At 40.6% G+C, this 21,022-nt stretch overlaps 1 protein-coding gene across 1 annotated transcript in view; it reads right to left on the minus strand.

The window, feature by feature from the left end:
* Window positions 1–684: 684 nt before the first annotated feature.
* The window catches only part of Cstf3 (cleavage stimulation factor subunit 3), an 88,189-nt gene continuing 67,851 nt past the window's right edge, over window positions 685–21,022 (minus strand). The window contains exons 14-21 of the mRNA XM_038331057.1: window positions 9,952–10,095; window positions 8,731–8,833; window positions 4,548–4,617; window positions 3,070–3,265; window positions 2,538–2,691; window positions 1,913–2,007; window positions 1,725–1,785; window positions 685–1,390 (exon numbers count right to left, since the gene is read on the minus strand). Of these exons, the coding sequence (XP_038186985.1) occupies window positions 1,188–1,390; window positions 1,725–1,785; window positions 1,913–2,007; window positions 2,538–2,691; window positions 3,070–3,265; window positions 4,548–4,617; window positions 8,731–8,833; window positions 9,952–10,095 (1,026 nt within the window). The 3' untranslated portion in view covers window positions 685–1,187. The remainder of the gene's footprint in view (window positions 1,391–1,724; window positions 1,786–1,912; window positions 2,008–2,537; window positions 2,692–3,069; window positions 3,266–4,547; window positions 4,618–8,730; window positions 8,834–9,951; window positions 10,096–21,022) is intronic.

The following is a 21,022-nucleotide window of genomic DNA, read 5'->3' on the forward strand; positions in this document are numbered from 1 at the left end:
GCTCTTCCAAAGGTCCTGAGTTCAATTCCCAGCAACCACATGGTGGCTCACAACCATCTGTAATGAGGTCTGGAGCCCTCTTTGGCTGCAGGCAGAACACTGTATACATAATAAATAGTCTTAAAAACCAGAACAAAACAGGAAAGGACACATGTCTGAATACACAGAAAATGACTTTTCTCTCTTTCTTTCTTTTGTTTGTTTGTTTTGAGACAGGGTTTCTCTGTAGCTTTGGAGCCTGTCCTGGAACTCTGTAGACCAGGTTGGCCTCTGCCTTTCAAGGCGTGCACCAATACCACCTGGCTAGAAAATGACTTTTCAGTGTTCTGCTAGCATTTAATGCAAATGGCATTAGATGAATAATATAGTATCCATAGCTATGATAAAATCGGAAGAAGAAGAAATATTGGGGAGATGGCCAGTGGATCCTTAGTACCCAGATAAAAAGCTAGGTATGCCTCTGCTTGCCTGTAACCCCAGCACTGGCAGACCCTAGGAACAAAAAGGCACGCTTCAGGTTCAGGGAGAAGGTGTCTGTCTCAGGGACTCAGAGTTAGAAGAAGACAGCTGACGTCCTCCACTGGCTTCTGTGTGTGCACATGTGGGCTCTCCCCATATTCAAATGCACACACACACACACACACACACACACACACACACACACACACAAAGAAACAGGAGGCATGTTTTTGAGGTCCTTTATTTTTTTCAAGGGACCTTTTAAAAAACTGTCAAACTACAAAACAGATGCCATATATTCTGCCATAAATAAAAACAAACAGGCAGGACTATGTAAGCAAACTGAGAACAACTGTTTTTCAGAAAATGTGAGAATATTCTGCAATCATAAGTCATCCAGTTTTTAGAATAAAACTGTGGAAGACTCACAAATCTTAAGCGGCACACAAGCCACCCTTGAAGAGGAACAAGATGTGGCTTTGCCATTTTGTAAATTATTTAAAGCCCATCCTTTCTTAGAGGATAGGTCTTTCCATATTCAAAATCCACACAGGCTTAGTTTCTGTTTTCTCAAGAACCATATGATAGAGGCACCAATGACAATACAACTTTGCTTCCAAAAAACATTGTAACAAAGCTTTGTTTCTTTAAAACATATGACTTAAGAGGCAAAAAAGGAACCCTGGGTAAGAGTCTTTCTCTCAGAGGCAGCAGGTTTTGAAGCTGTCTCATCGTATCCGCTTCTGCTGCCGTGCTCTGTAAATGTCGTGAACAGGGGGGACTACAGCCCCCTTTTCTTCATCTTCGTCTGAGTCCTCATTGGGTCTCTTAACAGCCTTGGTGAGTACAGCGCTGCTTTCCACTGGGCCGTTGCCTTCCACAGCCAGCTCCGGGGCCCCTCCAGTGATGATCCTCACGGCTTCCTCAACAGCTGTGGGATGGAGCAAAGGAGACAGGGCTGGGTGCTCGCAGTGATGCAGCTGTAGAAGAGGTCGGTTCTGCTCGTCCCCTGGCCTATCAGCAAGCTTCGCCTGTCTGACTCCTACCACACAAGGTGCTGTTAAAACTGAGACAGACCAGACAGTGCGCACACTGCTAGGACTCTGTGACATTCTGTCAGAACATGCTCAGTTTACTTCAGGGTGTCACCGCACACCTGCAGACTAGATAATTGGCTTTAGAGACTTCAGTGGAAGAGAACGATCCCTCCTCCTTGGAAACACTAATGTGGACCCCATACTGAAAATGGGGCTCCTATTACTCACTGTTTGGTATCTTGCATCTTCGGAAAATTTCCATCAGTTCATCCACTTGTACAAAAGGACCCTATTATGACATGGAGAAATTTAATCTCAGTTATCTGATGAATTAACTATTTTGTACTTCCCATTATACAAGAGAAAAAGCATAGAATTACTGTGGCCCACAGTATCAGTGTGTACAGCGAACAAACCTGGAAGCAGATGGGAGGAGGGAGCAGTTTCATTAGAACAACCGCTGCGGGAGGCACTGGGAACACTCCACCGGGGACCGGGTGTAAGCCTGGAGCTGAGAGAGAAGGCAGGCATGAAACAAGTGGCCGCAGTTTCTGGAGGAGAAAGCTGACATCAAGCGACCTGCACACCTCCCTTGTCCCTACTGCTTTCTTCTGGTGCTTTCCAGACCAACTGAACTGGGCCAGCCAGGAAATGTAGTGTCAGTCTCGGGGGAGGAGCAGGCCAGGGCTGGACTGAAGGGCGTTTTTGAGTTCCACATCGCTTAAGGCCAGTTATTCAACAGCACAGCGAATCCAAAGGGTCTTGTTCAAGAGGGCCACTAACCATCATTCACAACTATGGTCCAGAATAGCGCGGCCGCAGGGTTTCCAGTCGGCCAAGCAATCTGCACATCGCAGCGTTTCTGAGAGCAACGCTGGCACCGGGTTACTGGCTCAACTATTACTGTCAAGTCACTTGTCACTGTGACCCTGGTCTAAGAGTTAACCTACAGTGGAAAAGTTCAGGTCACCACCCCCCCCCCCGCCTCCGCCCACGTTGAATTTAAATTAAACAAACCGAGGTCTCAGTACTGGGTCTTACGTGCTAAATGCCGCGGCTGAAACGGGATCATCTGCTGCGTGTCTGGCTTAGGGTACTCTGGTTTTCTGTCCACTTCGTCTTTGAGAACAGGCACTATAGAAGGAGCTACAACTGGGTCTGGAATTATAGCTGCTAGCTTAGCGCGGGAGACGTCCTGGAAATGCAGAGCAGAGGAATCCTGAACTGAAAAGGGTCTTAGAGGATCGTGCAGCTCTATCAACCCCAGGCTACAGCAAGAAAAACCAGACTATAAGCACAGGAAGTGTGGAGAAGGACAAGCAGGAAATCTCAGGATGATACAGACTGTTCAGTACTCAACAAGGGAAGCCACTGGCTTTGAAGTTGCACTTTAAAAAGTTCAACTTTAACCCCAGCAAAGAATCACTGGACTGTCTCCAGGCAAAGTCCTCGCAGAATAGAGACAAACCTTTGTGGGTTTGTAAAGATTGATCTCAGAATGAAAATAATCTATGCACTCTTAAAAAAACATTGGGCAAGTGGAGATACCAAATATGTCTTGCTAAGTACACACCTTATAGCCCAGCGCTTTGAGCTCACTCGCAGAGCAAGGGTAGAGGTCCATGAACTTGTATCTGTCTACGAGCAAGGCTGTCTCTTTGCCCTCGTACTCCTCTCTGAACGCAGTAAACCGTCTCCTCTCCACTTTGAGAATGCTAGCCAAGTCACCAATATTACTCTCAAAAGCTAGAAATCGAGCCCAGATTTCTCTGTAAAAAAGTAAATAACCAATATTTAGTCATAAAGTTTGTTTTAAAATAAAGATTTCCTAATAATAGAAAAATAGGATAAGTCAATGAATACTTGTCTTCATTAGATTAATAATTGTTACTCCCCCGCCATTTGTTTTAATTTTAATTTTGCCTGAGTATTTGAAAGTCAAGTACAGACACAGTACTTTACTAAACTAAATATTTGGACATTCATGCCCTTTCCTGAGTTGGAGGCGCTCTCTCTCTCTCTCTCTCTCTCTCTCTCACACACACACACACACACATTTATTATCTTCTTATTTGAGGTAAATAAGATATTAGAGAGAGGATAAATTGTTGATAGAAAAAGAACCTAGACAGAGTTCGATAATTTTTTCCTGTATAATGTGGCTTCATTATTTTACTTAGTGGCATAAATTATGTTGTAGAAGATTTTCTTCGTCTAATGTATGAATAAACATATATTCCAAAACCTACTATGAGTCTATGATTGATTCACTGAGGACAAACTGTGTACATTGCTGTTTTAATGTGCTCAGATTACTTTAATGCCACAGGCACTCAAAGTAAGATACCGGGTACCTATATTGTAAGAGGAACTACAGAACTTCCACACTGCTGGACATGATTGTGATTCAGTAAGAAAATGATGATTAGTAAGGTGCAATTTCCCACTGTCCCGGTGCTGAGTGAAGATCTAAATCCTACTGAGTTGGCTGAGCCAATAGACCATGTTGCTTCCCGCACAGTCAAAGCCACAGGTGGGATGGAACATGGAAAACTAGCTGCTGCAGGATATTTGATTGCACTTGAACTCCCAGACTGTTAATAAAGTTAACCTTATTAGGGGCGGAGTCAGCAATAACAGGCAGGAATTAGCCATAGAGAATCCAGAAATATAGATGGAGACGCATAGGAAAGAGAAAGGAAGACTTGGATTTTTTATGGTCTTTTTTGATCTGGGAAGTGTGGAGAGAGAGGGTCAGCTAGTCATTCCTCCACTGCTTTCTTGATCTATCAAGTTTTTATACCAATATGAGTTTTTATTGGTAATAGGACAACTTAGATAAACACATCAATACAGAGGAGTCTTTGCTTTCCACTAAGGAGATACATTCCAGAATGCCAATATATAAAGTTTTAGAAATATTAAAACAGAAAGACATATATAGTAAAATATTTAATAAATTAACTAGACAGAAAAGAAATTGCTCCTGAAATGCACACTCAAGTGCACAGTCCCACAGACCGGAGCTCACACATTTTTCAGGACACTTACCCAGACTTCTCAGGAGGAAGACTTCCAGATGTTAAAACTCGTTCAAACAAAACTCGGGTATTATTGTCCTCTAGTATATTAAAAAAAATTAATGTTAAATCAAAGAAGGTTTTACAATTCAACAATTATTTTTTTTAATTTATTTATTTTTATTATGTATACAATATTCTGTCTGTGTGTATGCCTGCAGGCCAGAAGAGGGCACCAGACCCCATTACAGATGGTTGTGAGCCACCATGTGGTTGCTGGGAATTGAACTCAGGACCTTTGGAAGAGCAGGCAATGCTCTTAACCTCTGAGCCATCTCTCCAGCCCCTCAACAATTATTTTTTAAAAAGCAAAACAAAACTCCAAGCTTTATCTCAGCTAATCCTCACAAAAACCCAATGCAGAGAAATAACTTGTGACAACTGACTTTTACAAAGAAGGAAATCTGGAGGTTCAAAATCACTGAGGTGGACTAATCTCTGTAAGTTCTGGGCCAGCCTGGTCTACACTGAGTTCAGGCCAGCCAAAGATATGTATTGAGACCCCTGTCTCAGACAAACAAACACCAATTATACCCAATGTGTTGGACTTGGCTCACTGTTGTTGAGTAACCAAGCTGTTACCAGAAGCCAGATCTTTCCACCTCAAACCGAGTCCCAGTTTGTACTACAGTGCAATGCAAACTGTGATAAAGGAACCAGACAGAGGTCCTATTTGTCTTTCAAAATTAATGAGAATTACATATCTGTTGACATAACAGATAGTATGAAGGATGGCAAACTTAGACGCAATTTAGTTTCCTATTAGTTATTTCATTCCCTCGTAGAAGGGCAATAATATTTAGGTTGGGATGTAAACATATAAATAGTAAATGAATTAAAGAGTTGTCAGAAGCAGATTAAATTGTAAGTATCAGGAGTTCCTTGGTAAAATGAAAGCAGGACTTTTCTTGTAAAATCAAGGTCTATTTTTTTTTAAATTTAAGAATCTAGCAGAATTTAACAACTGAATTGTACACTTAAAATGAGTACATTCACTGTATCTAAATGATAATTCAATAATTTTTAAATCCAGTAGCATGATCAATTGTTAATGTCTTAGCATAGCCACATGATTTACTATCTGTCCATATGAAAGATAAGTCCATAAAAGATTAAATATATTCATCCAAAGAAGATGGCATCAGGTCATATTCATGACTTGAAGGAACATAGTGTATTTTTAATTTTATTTATTTTTATTTTATGTGTGAGTACTTCTCAAGCATTTATGTCTGCACCCCACTTGCACTCGTGCCCGTGGAAGCCAGGAAAGAGTGTTGGGTCCCTAAGACTGAAGCTGTCAGCCTCCACTGCCGAGTCTCACCGGGTGCTGAGACTGCAGGTCCTCTGCGAGAGCAGCTAGTGCTCTCAACTGCTGAGCCATCTTTCCAGCCCCATATCTTTAAAAATCGTATTAAATCTTACATTTTATCCTTGCTTTAACCCAAGATTTGTTCCAAACAACCCTTTTACTATCCCAACAACCTCCTTCCTGCTCACTACTTGCTGTGTTGTCTGGCTGCAAAGATGCTTTCTCTTCTCTTCATCTGGCTAACTATTGTTCATCTTCAAGACCCAACTCACATGGCCGGGCGGTGGTGGCGCACGCCTTTAATCCCAACACTCAGGAGGCAGAGGCAGGCAGATCTCTGTGAGTTTGAGGCCAGCCTGGTCTACAAGTGCTAGTTGCAGAACAGGCTCCAAAGCTACAGAGAAACCCTGCCTCAAAAAACCAAAAAAAGACCCAGTTCACATACTTCCTGTGAACCCTTGGGATAGCGCTGTCCACACAGTGGAATGCAGTAGAATATCATTTAAACTTCTGCTAGACATAGTAGCCATACTAAGAGGGTAAGATTTATCTTAAGTACTTAACCAAGCATATCCAAACTGTCTTTTCAACATGTAAACAATATGAAAATCACAATATTTTACATTCTTCTTATTTTTTTTGTTTGAATTAAGTCTTGGAATCTGGCACACACATCCTGTTTGGCTCAGGTACTTCAAAGCCACTCAGAACAACTCTAGAGCTTGAACTGTTATCTTCATGCCCCACAGTGCATCAGTCAGACTCTGCTATAGTTACTGCTTCCCATATTCCACATATAAATCAAATACATGCAAGAACTTACTTGATCCTATCAGTTTTATGAAAGGTATTCATTATTATAACCATGTTGTCAATGGAAAAACTATAGCTTTAAGTTTACACACCTAACCTCATATACAAGTAAATGTAGGTTTTCTTAAAACAACTTTCATACAAGGTCAGTATTTTTATGTTTTAGATTTCTTTTGTGTGTATGACAGTTTTGCCTGTAAACATGTATATCCACCATGTACATGCCGTTTAGATCCCCTAGTGCTGGAGCTATAGACAGCTACAGGTCACCATGTGGTTTCCAGTAATCAAACCAGGTCCTCCTCAGGAATAACGAGTACTCTTAACTGAGAAGCCACTTTTCCAGCTGGCCTAGTTGTTGTTTTTCTTTTTCTATTTCAAGAAGTTCTATATCGGGGCTGGAGAGATGGCTCAGCGGTTAAGAGCATTGCCTGCTCTTCCAAAGGTCCTGAGTTCAATTCCCGGCAACCACATGGTGGCTCACAGCCATCTGTAATGGGGTCTGCTGCCCTCTTCTGGCCTGCAGGCATACATGCAGACAGAATACTCTATACACAATAAATAAATAAATATTAAAAAAAAAGAAGTTCTATATCCTGAACTGTTGATAATTACAATAATTTTTATAGAGACACACATATGAGAGAGCTCAGCTGGTAGAATGCTTGATGTGACGGCTATTCTTGGTTGTCAACTTGATTACATCTATATTTAACTAAAACCCAAGTGGCTGAGTGTACCCATTAGAAATGCTTTAATGCTTTCTTTCTTTCTTTCTTTCTTTCTTTCTTTCTTTCTTTCTTTTCCACCACCTCCTCCTCCTCCTCCTTTTTCTTCTTCTAGATATTCCAAGACAGGGTTTCTCTGTAGCTTTGGAGCCTGTCCTGGAACTAGCTCTTGTATACCACGCTGGCCTCAAACTCACAGAGATCCACCTGCCTCTGCTCCCGAGTGCGCCACCTAGAAATACTTTCTTTAAGTGGGAAGGAAGACCCACTTTTAATTCAGATCGTTGAAGTGGGAAGATCCATCTTTAATCTGGGCCACATTTTATGGTGGCAGACTATATGGACCACAGCCTATAAATCATCTCTCTCTCTCTCTCTCTCTCTCTCTCTCTCTCTCTCTCTCTCTCTCTCTCTCTCTCTCTCTCTCTCTCTCTCACACACACACACACACACACACGTACATGCTCCTTCTATAGTAGTTCTGTTCCTCTAGAAAACCCTGACTAATACATACATTTGCTTAGCATGCCCAAGACTTTGGGCTCAATGACAGTACCATAAATTAGGTATGGTAACAAACATGTAGGCACGTTGGATTTCTGTTAGTTCAAAGTTAAACTGGTCTACATATCAAGTTTAAGGCCAACCAATGTTATATAGTAAGAACCTGTCTAAAAACTAAACTACTGAATTCATGGATATTTCCTAGATGCGTACCAAATAACAATTTCTGGTGTAATGTTGGAATTACAACACTTTAAGAAGAAAATAGCCGGGCGGTGGTGGTGTACGCCTTTAATCCCAGCACTCGGGAGGCAGAGGCAGGCGGATCTCTGTGAGTTCGAGGCCAGCCTGGTCTACAAGAGCTAGTTCCAGGACAGGCTTTAAAAAAAAAGCTACAGAGAAACCCTGTCTTGAAAAACCAAAAAAAAAAAAAAAAAAAAAAAAAGAAGAAAATAAACCCACCCGAACCCAAGGTACATAATTTCAGATTGTTTAATATTAAAAAACCATGGTAGGGACTAGAGAGATAGCTCAGGGGCTAAGGAAACTGGCTGCTCTTTCAAAGGACCTGGGTTTGGTTCCCAGCACCTACATGGCAGCTGACATCAGTCTGTAACTTCAGTTTTAGAGAATCCAATGCCCTCTTCTGACCTCTCAGGGCAATAGAGACCTGGGCACACAGACATAATGATGAAGAAAGACACTTAAAAGAAATCCCACATTAGCTCAGACATAACATGCAGGCAAAACACAAAATAACTTAAGTGAATCTTGAAAAGGTTCTAGAATCAACTTACCATTGAGGTGAGAAAGATAGTCAATATAAGCCAAGACATATTCTGGAATGTCTCCATATTTCTTCAGTCCCAATTCAAAAATCTTAAAAGCAACAGATTTGTCCTAGAAGTAAAGACAATACTGGTTTCCATGAAATGACAATATATTAAAAAGAATATTAAAGCTACAGAATCTAATTGTTATAGTGGTGCACACCTATAATCCCAGCAGGAAAGACTAAGAGGCAGGAGAATTACCTCAAGTTCAAAGTCAGCATAGCTTACATAGCAAGACATTTTCTCAAAATAAAAATAAAACAAAAAACCCTCTCACAATATTTAAATACGGCAAGACACAGAAGAGCTAAGATGGAAATTAAACTCATGCTATATAAAAACTCCTGAGCTAAATAAAAACCAAATAAGCATTTAAGTTCAAGGTCAGTCTAGTGAATAAAGCAAGAACCTGTCCCTTTAAAAGGAGACAGGAGAGAGAGAAATGAGAAAAGAAAGAGAGCTGGGGGTGTAGCTGGTGTTAGAGCATTTGTCTAGAATGAACAGAGGCCTGAATTTAGCCCTCAGCACCACTATTAAACAAAATAAAACAGCTAAGTAGCCAATGTCGGCATATTGTCTAAGACACATTCCAAGGCTGGCTGCCAAGTTGAATTTCGTGTAATCCCAGCACTGTGGAAGTGGAAGCTGGAGGATCAAGAGTTTGAGACCAGCCTGAGATACTTAGTGATATGTGCCTCAAAACAAAACGAAATCCAACAAATGAACCAAAACAACCAAGGGGGATCTCTGGGTGGGGATCAGTGGTAGAACACTTGCTACTCATGTGTCAACTCTTGAGTTCATTCTCCAGCAGGGACCGCCCCCCCTCCAGTTCTAGGTATAGAGCTTATCTAGGATGCATGAGGCCTTCTAGTATATAAACAATCAATAAAGAAACAAAGAAAAATTAAAAATGTGGAATTTAATAAGGTCCAAATTAGCAAGCTATTGAGCTGGATAATATCGCACATAATTTAACACAGATAAACTTAAGACCTTCTTTAAAAAACAAAGCAATTAAGCTTAATTACTTAAAGTGGGGCTTTTAGAGATGGGGTCTTTGCTATGTAAATCTGGCAGGCCTGGAACTCATTAAAATTGCCTGCCTCCACTATAGTGCTGGGATTAAAGAAAAGTGCCCAACAGGATGGAGCTTCTGTGTCTTCACAGAGGCGCTGCGCTCACCTTGCTGCAGTAGTACTCCATGAGTGCCGCGGTGACGTAGACGTGATGGCGCGTTCTCGCGTCCTCTCTTGCTTTTTTAAATATCATCCTTCCAGATTTGATACCTTCTGCTCTCCTTGCAAATTTCATATATTGGATATATACCTATGAGAAAAAAATTATTTGTATTCTACACATTAGGCAGAATATGGCCCTCATAGCATCTAGTCCCAGAGAACTAAGTGCTATGCTATTTCTAGTATAAGAAACTACAGGGTAGAATTATAAGTTACTTTTCCACAGGCATTGGGGATATATGCTAATTTTTATTGAGATATAATCTATATGACACAAAATTATCCTTTTTTTTTTGGATTTGTTTTTCAAGACAGGGCTTCTCTGTATAGTCCTGGCTGTCCTAGAACTAGTTCTATAGACCAGGCTGGCCTCTAACCCACAGATCTGCCTACTTCTGCCTCCCGAGCACTGGGATGGAAGGCGTGTGCCACCACCTGGCAAGGTTATCTGTCTTGTTTTTTGTTTTTTTCAAGGCAGGGTTTCTATGTATACGCCTGGCTGTTCTGGAACTCGATTTGTAGATCACACTGGCCTTAAATTCAGAGATCCTCCTGTTTTTGCTTCCCGCATGCTGTGATTAAAAGCGTGTGCCACCACTGCCCAGCTTCTTTTTTCTTATATCATCAGATGGTCATACAATAATACTACTAATTCTAGACTATATGAATTAAAGGGGAATTCAACCCCTATCACTATCAAAACAAGTAAACAATCAAACAAGGACTCAGTGCTAAAGGGGTTGCCTAGGTTTGACCACTAGCACCACAAAAATAAAAATAAATAAAATAAAATTTGGGATCTGGGAAAATGACTCAGTGGTAAGTGTACTTGCTGCATGAAGATGAGGACCTGAGTTAGAATCCCCAGAACCCACACAAAACCTGGAAATTGCTGTACATGCTTGTGACCCAGTGTTGAGGGCAGGAACAGATGAACCCAGGAGCTTGCTGGCTAGTCAGCCACCCCAACTCAAAAGGGGGGTTTCAGGTCCAGTGACTATCTCAAAGGAATGAGGTGAAGTCTAAGGAGGCACACACCTGATGCCAGCTTCTGGCCTCCACTCACATGAATATACACCTATACCACAAAGCGCCCCCACCCTGCCCCAATTTCACGGTAGAGATCCCTTGGTTAGGTATATTCCCAGGTATTTTTTTTTAATTGAGGCACCTGTGAGTGTCCATATTTCCCAGATTTCTTCTTCAGCATATCTGTTACTGGTATATAGGAAGGCTACTTATTTTTGTATGTTAATTTTGTATCCTTCCACTTTGTTAAAAGTGTATCAATTCTGTTTCTGGAGTCTCTAGGTCTCTTATGTATAGAATCATACATAAAATTCTGCAGGTAAGGACACTTTAACTTCTTTCTTTGTTAGTTTCAACCTTTTATTTGCTTCTCTTGTTTTGTTGCTCTAGCTAAGGCATCCAACACTATATTGAATAAAAGCGGAAAAAGTAGATACTCTCGTCTGGTCTGTGACTGTAGTGGAAATGCTTTAGGCACTTCCCCATCTATCATGATGTTTGTCATATGTATGTTTATTACATTAACATGTTTCTGGGGTTGCAAAGATGGCTAAGTGGTTAAGGTCAGGACCTGAGTGTGGTTCTTACATCACACTGGGTATCTCACAATCACTTTAACTCCAACTCAAAGGGATCTGGTGCCCTCTTCTGGCCTCAGCAGGTACCTACACTCGTGTGTGTGTGTGTGTGTGTGTGTGTGTGTGTGTGTACACAAATTTTTAAAAAAATCTAAGCAAAAATGTTTCTTAAATTCTCAGTTTCTTAGGACTTTTACAATAAAGGACACTTGATTTGCTTCTTTTTTAAGAAAGTACTTATTTATTAGTGTGCATATGCAGACACATGCATGTGTGGAGGTCAGAGAACAACTGTGGGAGTCAGCTCTCTCCTAACACTGCAGGGCCCAGGGGGTCACAAGCTGTATGGCTTGGTGACAAGTGTCTGTACTCTCTGAGCCACCACCTCACTGGCCCTGATCTCTCCTGCTCTTATCCACACATTTTTCTTCTAATTTGTACTTTACTCTCACTTTGCTTCCTCAGTCACCGTATAAATATTGACACTTGATGGAGGAGAGTTATCTGTCTATGTTACTTTCATTGGTTAATTAATAAAGAAAACTGCCTTGGCCCTTTAAGAGAACAGAAAATTAGGTAGGCGGAGTAGACAGAACAGAATTCTGGGAAAGAGGGGGAGACGCTTTAGGCACTCGCCATAGTGAGTCTCCGTGCTTCTCCTCTCCGAGATGGACGCAGGTTAAGATCTCTCCTGGTAAGCCACACCTCGTGGTGCTACACAGATTACTAAATATGGGTTAAAGGAAGATGTGAGAATTAGCCAATAAGAGGCTAAAACTATGGGCCAGGCAGTGTTTTAAAAGAATACAGTTTCTGTGTAATTATTTCAGGTATAAAGCTAGCCGGCGGCAGGGTGGCGGGACGCAGCCCCGCCGCTTGCTTCCTTTCTACAGACACTTTTACCTCTAGAACACTATAAACTACATCCTCTCAATCAGTTCCCTGGGGCCACTCTGTCCTAACAGGGAACAGACCGTCTTCTAATGCTGGTTCATACCAGTACTCTTAACCTGTTACTGAAGCTAGGGCATAAACTGCAGTGGACCCGTGTAAAATTAAAATAAACAAAAAGGGGGAAAATAAGGAATAAAAATCGGAGGACACAATTGTGTGGTGATGGCACATGTTTTTAACCTCAGCCCTTGGGAGGCAGAGGCAGGTGGATCTCTGTGAAGTCAGCCTGGTCTACTGAGCAAGTTCCAGGATAGCCAGAGCTACATAATAAAACACTGTCTCAAAAACCCCAATAATAATAATAATAATAATTAGAGGACATGGGTAGGGCATAGTGACATACACTTTTAAGCTCAACCCTTCAGAGTCAAAGGCAGGCAGATCTCTGGAGTTTGTGGCCAGCCTGGGCTACATAGCAAATTCAGGCCAAACAAGAGTTCCTATTATCTCTGGGGGAGGGGAGACATACCCACCAACCAATGAGCAAAACACATAAAAATACAAAACCAAAGTACTGAAAATAAAATGAGACATCTATAGTAACTCTTATCCCCCAAGACTCAGAGAACATTATGGAAGAGGGGCAGAAAGAATATAAAAGTTGAGGGACATAGAAGCCAGGCTAGCGGCACATACCTTTAATCCCAGCATTTGGGAAGCAGAGGCAGGCAGATTTCAAGGTTAACCTAGTCTACATATTGAGTTCCAGGACAGCCAGGGATACATAGTAAGACCCTGCCTCAAAAAAAAAAAAAGGGGGGAGGAAGGGTAATGCTAACTATAATTACCAGTTTACCAGTACAGGATCAAAACAACATAAGCAGTCAGCATTTCAACAGGCAGCACCAACTGGATACAATGGGTTATTAATGTTACTAACAACAAAGAAGCCAGGTGCTGGCGCACACCTTTAATCCCAGCACTCGGGAGGCAGAGGCAGGTGGATCTCTATGAGTTTGAGGCCAGCCTGGTCTACAGTATGAGTTCCAGGAGAGGCTCCAAAGCTACAGAGAAACCCTGTCTCAAAAAACCAAAATAACAACAATAACAAAGAAAGAGAGGAGAGACAGACAGAAGGGAAGGAGGAACAGGAAGGAAGGAAAAGGAAAGGAGAAGACACAAAAGACAACAAGAAGCTGTGTTGGGGGTGCCTGGTGGGAGTGAGCGGGGAGTTGAGGTACATATGGTCAAGATGCATTGATTGCATGTATGAAAGTGCCAAAGAATAGAAGATAGTCTACATCTTTAAAACACAAAAAATGAGACAAGCCACTGTGATCACCTACAACTTCACATTTCATCAACACAAGACTAAAATTAATGAGAGAGCTAAATGCCAAGATATGAGAGTCCCACTTTTTAAAAGGATTAATACCCACATAGAAGGTGTGATGAAGTAAGCAGATGAATAAAGTAAGGAAATAAATTCAGATCCTAGACAAGAAACTTAGTAAAGTGGATAGAACTATCAATGATTTGGAAGAGAATTGAAAACATGAAGGATAAACTCAGCAAGGAAATTAAGATTCTGAAAAGGAACACACAGAAAATCTGAAAATTAAAATAATCAATCAATCAATGAAGTAAAAAATATAATCAACAGATAAGAAAAGCAGCTGGGTGTAGTGGCTCACACTTCTAATCCCAGCACTCAGGAGGCAGAGGCAGGCAGATAGATCTCTGAGTTTGACAGCCTGGTCTACAAACAGGGTTCCAGGAGAACCAGGGCTGTTTACACAGAGAAACCCTAACTCAATATACATATATAATATGTATATAATCAATACACACATATAATATATATAAATAATTGAGAGAAAGAGAGAGGGGGGAAGAGAGAAAAGCAAAAAAAAATTCTGGGATGAAGGATAGGATCAAGACAGAAGTAAATATAATGGAAACAAGAACAATACATATAATCAAACAAGCAGATTTTTTTTCTTTTATACTTCTTTATTTTATTTTATGTGCATGGTGTTCAGTCTGCAAGTATGGAGGTGGACAACATGCATCTCTGGTGACTGTAGAGGCCAGAAAAGGGCATCAGGGCCCCTAGAACTGAAGTTCTACGTGACTGTGAGCCTCCATGTGGGTTCTGGAAATCAAAGCTGGGTCCTCTACAAGGGCAGCTAGTGCACGTAACTGATGAGCCGTGTTTCCAGCCACAAAGAGCTGTTTTTTTTTTAATATTTATTTATTATGTATACAATATTCTGTCTGTATGTATGCCTGCAGGCCAGAAGAGGGCACCAGATCTCATTACAGATGGTTGTGAGCCACCATGTGGTTGCTGGGAATTGAACTCAGGACCTCTGGAAGAGCAGGCGATGCTCTTAACCGCTGAGCCATCTCTCCAGTCCCCAAGAGCTGGTTCTTGAAAATAAAAGTAAACTAATAAATCCCTACCCAAACTAGCCAAAATGAAAAAGTTCTAAATAATAAAATTAGATAAGAAAAATGAGATGCTATTGAACAGATTACAATAAAGATAGATAATCATTAGGAAATACTTTGAAAACATACCAAAAAAAAAAAAAAAAAATGAGCTGGGCAGTAGTGGTGCATACCTTTAATCCCAGTACTCGGGAGGCAGAGGCAGAGAGATCTCTGTGAGTTCAAGGCCAGCCTGGTCTACAAGAGCTAGTTCCAGGACAGGCTCCAAAGTTACAGAGAAACCCTGTCTCAAAAAAAAAAAAAAAAAAAAAAAAAAAAAAGAAAGAAAATTCCAGAAGAAATTACTAAAAACCTAAACACATATAACCTACAAAAATTAAGAACATATGATGGAGGAGAGTTATCTGTCTATGTTTCTTTCATTGGTTAATTAATAAAGAAAACTGCCTTGGCCCTTTAAGAGACAGAAAATTAGGTAGGCGGAGTAGACAGAACAGAATTGTGGGAACAAGGAAGTAGAGTGGGGGAGACGCTTGAGGCAGTCGCCATAGTGAGTCTCCATGCTGCTCCTCTCCGAGATGGATGCAGGTTAAGATCTCTCCTGGTAAGCCACACCTCGTGGTGCTACGCGGATTACTAAATATGGGTTAAAGAAAGATGTGAGAATTAGCCAATAAAAGGCTACAGATAATGGGCCAGGCAGTGTTTTAAAAGAATACAGTTTCCGTGTAATTATTTTGGGTGTAAAGCTAGCCGGCGGCCGGGTGGCGGGACGCAGCCCTGCTGCTTCACACTACAGATTGGCGCTCCAACGTGGTGACTAAATCCACTTAAAAACCTGAGAGGGCTTTAAATAAAGGAGAGAGAGAGTTTAACACAGCTTTTTGCTGTTTGCCTGGACGTGCTGTAGAGAGATTTCCTGTTTCGGCAATAGCGGCAGAGAAAAAGCTGAGTCATTTTAAAACGCGGCTTCCTGGGGCTGTGCCGCCAGTGCGAACTCTGGCTTTAAAGCATTTCAGTGGCTTTTATGGACTGGATATTTGTGTGCCTGCTTGGGATCGGAAAGAAAGTGCTCTGAGACCATGCCAATGGCTCACTGCTCCCCGCCTGCGCTTGGGCAGATGGCGGAATCAGGCTTAGCGGGAGAGCATGGCGGATTTCTGCCGATGTTTCCAGGCTGCGCGGTACTCTGCGCGTCAGATTTGGCTGTAACTTGGATGAAATGAGTTTCTGTGCCGCACACTCAGTCTCAGAATTAAAGTGCTGAGTGTGGCTCCTACCTGGAGGCCCCAGAGCTAGTAGAAAATGGTACATCCTCCATTTTGAAATTGGAGAGAGGTGGAGCCAACATCCAGAACAGCCCAGCGGCTTTGCAGCTCAGAGGTGCAACTGATTCAGAGTCACAAGCGGCTCCGCCATGTTGGACTGGGCGGGGCAAGCCCGCAGTACCTGTTTTTGACCTAGGAATGTCACAGCTTAGAGTCTTAAGCGCTTAGCAATGTAAAGGCTCAAATCAAACAAGTTTCTCGACAGTAAAAAAATTACAGATTCACAATAGGACAGATTCAGACATAAAAGACTTTTAAATGAGTCACAGTGTTGGATGAATGTATGTAGGCTTGAGAGAGAGAAGAAGAAAATATAAAAAATAAAGTTAATGCCTAAAAAAGGCTAAAGTCTTTAAAGAGACAGAATAAAGTAAAGTGATAGAATGAAAATAAGCCGCATAAAAATGGAAAATTCACAGAGAGTCTGGATTATGTATTTTGTTGTGTTTTCTTTGATTTTTTTGACTGTAAAGGAGCTAAGTACAGAGAGACATTTCATTATATGGGCTGCCAGGCTAGACCAGAATGGACATTTTAACGGTATGACTTCAGGATTTGGATCTAAGAACATGATGCTTTGGAAAAGAGTTTCTTCTTTTGTTTTCACAGAGGACGAGACTCTGTGGATTGCTTCTATCCCAATATGGTATGATAGACCACGCCCTCCTGAAAGGTTGCTGTGAACACCCTCAAAAAATTACTTCGCTCAACTGCCGACTGGGATGAACCTAGCAGACAGGTTATACCATGAAAGACCTAAATAACAGCGCCCCCATTCAGCAGGAAGCAGTTTGGAGAGAAAACACTGCGCCCATTTTCCCAAATATTGCTTATAAATGTTCTTTTACATTTAAAGGGGGAGATGATATAGATATGAATTTGCATTGGTATAGATTTTAAGGTCAATTTTGTTATATGTATATGTATTTCTGATCTTGATTAAGCTATTGTGATTGTAGTTCATTTTAAAAACTGTAATGTATAATTAGGAAATATAGGTTGTTAATGGATAATCATTGATAATAGTTAAGCTTGTAGTCATGTTATTAGATTTTCTAGATATGTAGAGATATATTTCAGTTAGATAGACATTCTTCATATCTTTCAAGGACTGCAGAATATGGCATTTAATGTTTTAATAACTTAGGGTTTTTCATGACAATGAGACACGTCTGCTCCTGGCAGCACCAATCTACTTCGAGAGGAAGATGGGCATCAAAGAGGCTACTTATGGAGTTTGTTAGCCATTTGGGCAAGAAACTGCTCTTGGCTGGACTGTTGCATAAACTGGACACAAAAAACCCGCAGAGAGAGGACTGCTGAACTTTCCTAAAGGTGAGATGGTCTTTCGGGGTTCCTGATTCATGAAAGAGTCTGCGAGACATTCTGCAGGACACAGCAGAAAGTGACTGAACTGTCTTTGGAATTTCCTGCTTCATGAAAAAGTCTGCTGGACACTATGGGCCTGTAGGCTGAAGATGGATGCCCCAATGGTACAGAGGAACTTTGGGTGACTGTCTAGGCAGCGAATTGTCTCTGTCATTTCTAGAGTTTGAAAGTTACAAATGACTTGTTTACTTAGGTAGTATTATATCCTTCTGGAGTCTTGGTGGAGTTGAAGAATAAATAGATAGTTATAGATTTCCTTAGTTATGATAAAGATAAAATAGATTTAAATATTGTAACTGTAATACTTGCTTGATAACTGTTTTGTTATATGTAATTTTGCTATGTTAAAGTTGAAGCCTTTCTTTTTTGTTTAAACAGAAAAAGGGGAAATGATGGAGGAGAGTTATCTGTCTATGTTTCTTTCATTGGTTAATTAATAAAGAAAACTGCCTTGGCCCTTTAAGAGACAGAAAATTAGGTAGGTGGAGTACACAGAACAGAACTGTGGGAACAAGGAAGTAGAGTTGGGGAGACGCTTCAGACAGTCGCCATAGTGAGGCTCCATGCTGCTCCTCTCCGAGATGGATGCAGGTTAAGATCTCTCCTGGTAAGCCACACCTCGTGGTGCTACCCAGATTACTAAATATGGGTTAAAGAAAGATATGAGAATTAGCCAATAAAAGGCTACAGATAATGGGCCAGGCAGTGTTTTAAAAGAATACAGATTCCGTGTCATTATATCGGGTGTAAAGCTAGCCGGCGGCCGGGTGGCGGGACGCAGCCCCGCTGCTTCACACTACAAACATATGAACAATAAACTGATTCATCTGATTCAAATAAACTGATTCATCTGATTCATAATAGTCAGTGAGACTGAAGGAAGAATAAAGTCTCCTAACCAAGAAAAGTCCAGGTTTAGATGGATTTACTGCTGAATGTTCCCAAACCTTTAAAGAACTGAAAGCAAGATTCTTCAACCTATTCCACAGAGCCAATGAGGAAAGAACCCTGAAATCAAAAATATAGGACACAACAGAAAAAAATCAAAACCAAAAACCAACCCTACAGATATAGAACAAATTTCTTGACAAACACACTGCAAAAATTTTCAATAAAATTCTTGCAAGTCAAATTCAAAAACACATAAAATCCCTTTCTATATTATGAATATGAATTACTCTTATTGGTTAATAAAAAGCTGACAGGCTAGTATCTGGGCAGGAAGTTAGGTGGAAAAGCCAAATTGAGAATGATAGGAAGGAGGATGAAGTCAAGAGAGAGGCCAGCCAGTTGCTGAGCAAGCTGGATGTATAAAATATGAGCTAACAAGCCATGAGCCATGTGGCAAATCATAAATAGAAATATGGGTTAATTTAAGTGTAAGAGAATGTAAGAGCTTGCTAGTGAGAAATCTGAGCTACCGTCCAGCATTTATAATTCATAGCCTCTGAGTTGGTTATTTGGGACCAGGCAGTTAGGACAAAATGTCTGTTCACACACAATGATCAAGTTGACTTTATTCTAGAGATGAAAGTTTGGTTCAACATATGTCAATCAGTAAGTGTAATCTAGCACCTAAATACATTTAATGATAAAAAGGACACGATTATCTCAGTAGACACAGAAAAGCCTTTGACAAGGTATAAAACTCCTTCATCATGAAAACCCTGAAGAAAGCTGGAGTAGAATGCATATATCTCAACATAATGGCTATATACAAGAAACCTAGAGCCAACACTATCGCAAAGGGGGAAAGGAGGAGTTTCTCTAAAATCAGGAACAAGACTCGGTACTCACTTTCTCCAAGGATCAGTCAGTATATTACTGAAGTCTTAGCTAGAGCAGAAACACAAACAAAAAAAAAAAATAGATTTTAAAAAGGAAAAGTCAAATAATCCCTTATTTGCTGAGTGTGGTGACACATGCCTTTAATCCCATCACTCGGGAGGCAGAAGCAGGCGGATCTCTGTGAGTTTGAGGCCAGCCTGATCTACAGAGCTAGTTCCAGGACAGTCACCAAAGCTACACAGAGAAACCCTGTCTTGAAAAAACAAAATAAAACAAACAAAAACAAACAAACAAACAAACAAACAAAAAAGACTAAATATTTCATGAGAAAACTATTGGATCTGATAAATATTTTTATCAAACTATCAGAATACAAAAACCAACATAAAAATCTGTACACTAGCAAAATCTTCCTAAGAGATTAGGAAAACTAGCTCATTCACAACCACTTTTTAAAAAACAACACAAAATACTTAGGAAGAAACTTAACCAAGGAGGTGAAAGGCTTCTATTATGAAAACTTTTGAAAATACTGATGCACTGCATTGAAGACACACAGCAGATGGATAAATGTTCATGGATAGGCAGAATGATGTTCTGAAGATAATGGTATTACTGAAAACAATCTATGGAGTCAATACAGTTACCATAAAAATTCCAATATCTTAATGTTGGGACATGGTTTATGATGGAAGCTATGTGAGGAAAATTCTGAGAGCTTGTAAGAAAATTCCAAGGGGGAAAGAAAAAAAAAAACAACAAGGTTTTATTCGTTCATAATGGGTTGTTCTTGGAATGTGCTTTTGTGTCCCTCCTGGGTGTAGCAGATAGGAGTGGGTTTACTCATCATTTACTATTATTATTCAGATGATGTGTCCAAGCATGGCTTGTTCTCATGATTGTATATAGCCTAAGCAAGTATGAACTTTGCTTATATGAGCATACTTAGCCCTCAGAATACCCTCAGAACTGAGGTTATACCAATAAATTGTCTGATAATAAGTTGGCTATTTCATGGGACTTTAGTCTGCCTCTTTTTTAGGCTCCACTCTCGCAGGTTCATGCCACCAGCTAGAGCAGTAACACCTTAATATAGGACCTTAGTTGAAATTTCTAGAAAAGTTGGCTGGAGCAGTGTCTTAGAGGGTAAGAGCCATGAGAGGTCCTGAGTTCAGTTCCCAGCAACCACATGGTGGTTCACAACCATCTGTAATGAGACATGCAGGCAGAACACAGTATGCATAATAACTAAACTGAAAAAAGAAAAAGAAAAAAAAAGGAACAGCCTAGGCTACACTAGATCCTGTCACAATACCCCCAATCCCCATAGCCAAAAAGAAAAAAAATTTATTCAGCCATAAATAAAAAAATATAATTGTGACATTTTCAAGAAAATAGATGGAACTGGAAAGTGTTACCTTAAGCAAAATAAGCCAGACTAAAGGACAATTCTACATGTTTTCTCTCACATGTAGACCCTAAACTTCCATTTTTATATATGTGTGCATATGCATATATAGGAGAAAAGGTGTCTTAGGGTTTTTATTGCTGTGAA

This window comes from Arvicola amphibius, chromosome 5 (genome assembly GCF_903992535.2).
Source record: "Arvicola amphibius chromosome 5, mArvAmp1.2, whole genome shotgun sequence".
Lineage (NCBI taxonomy): Eukaryota > Metazoa > Chordata > Mammalia > Rodentia > Cricetidae > Arvicola > Arvicola amphibius.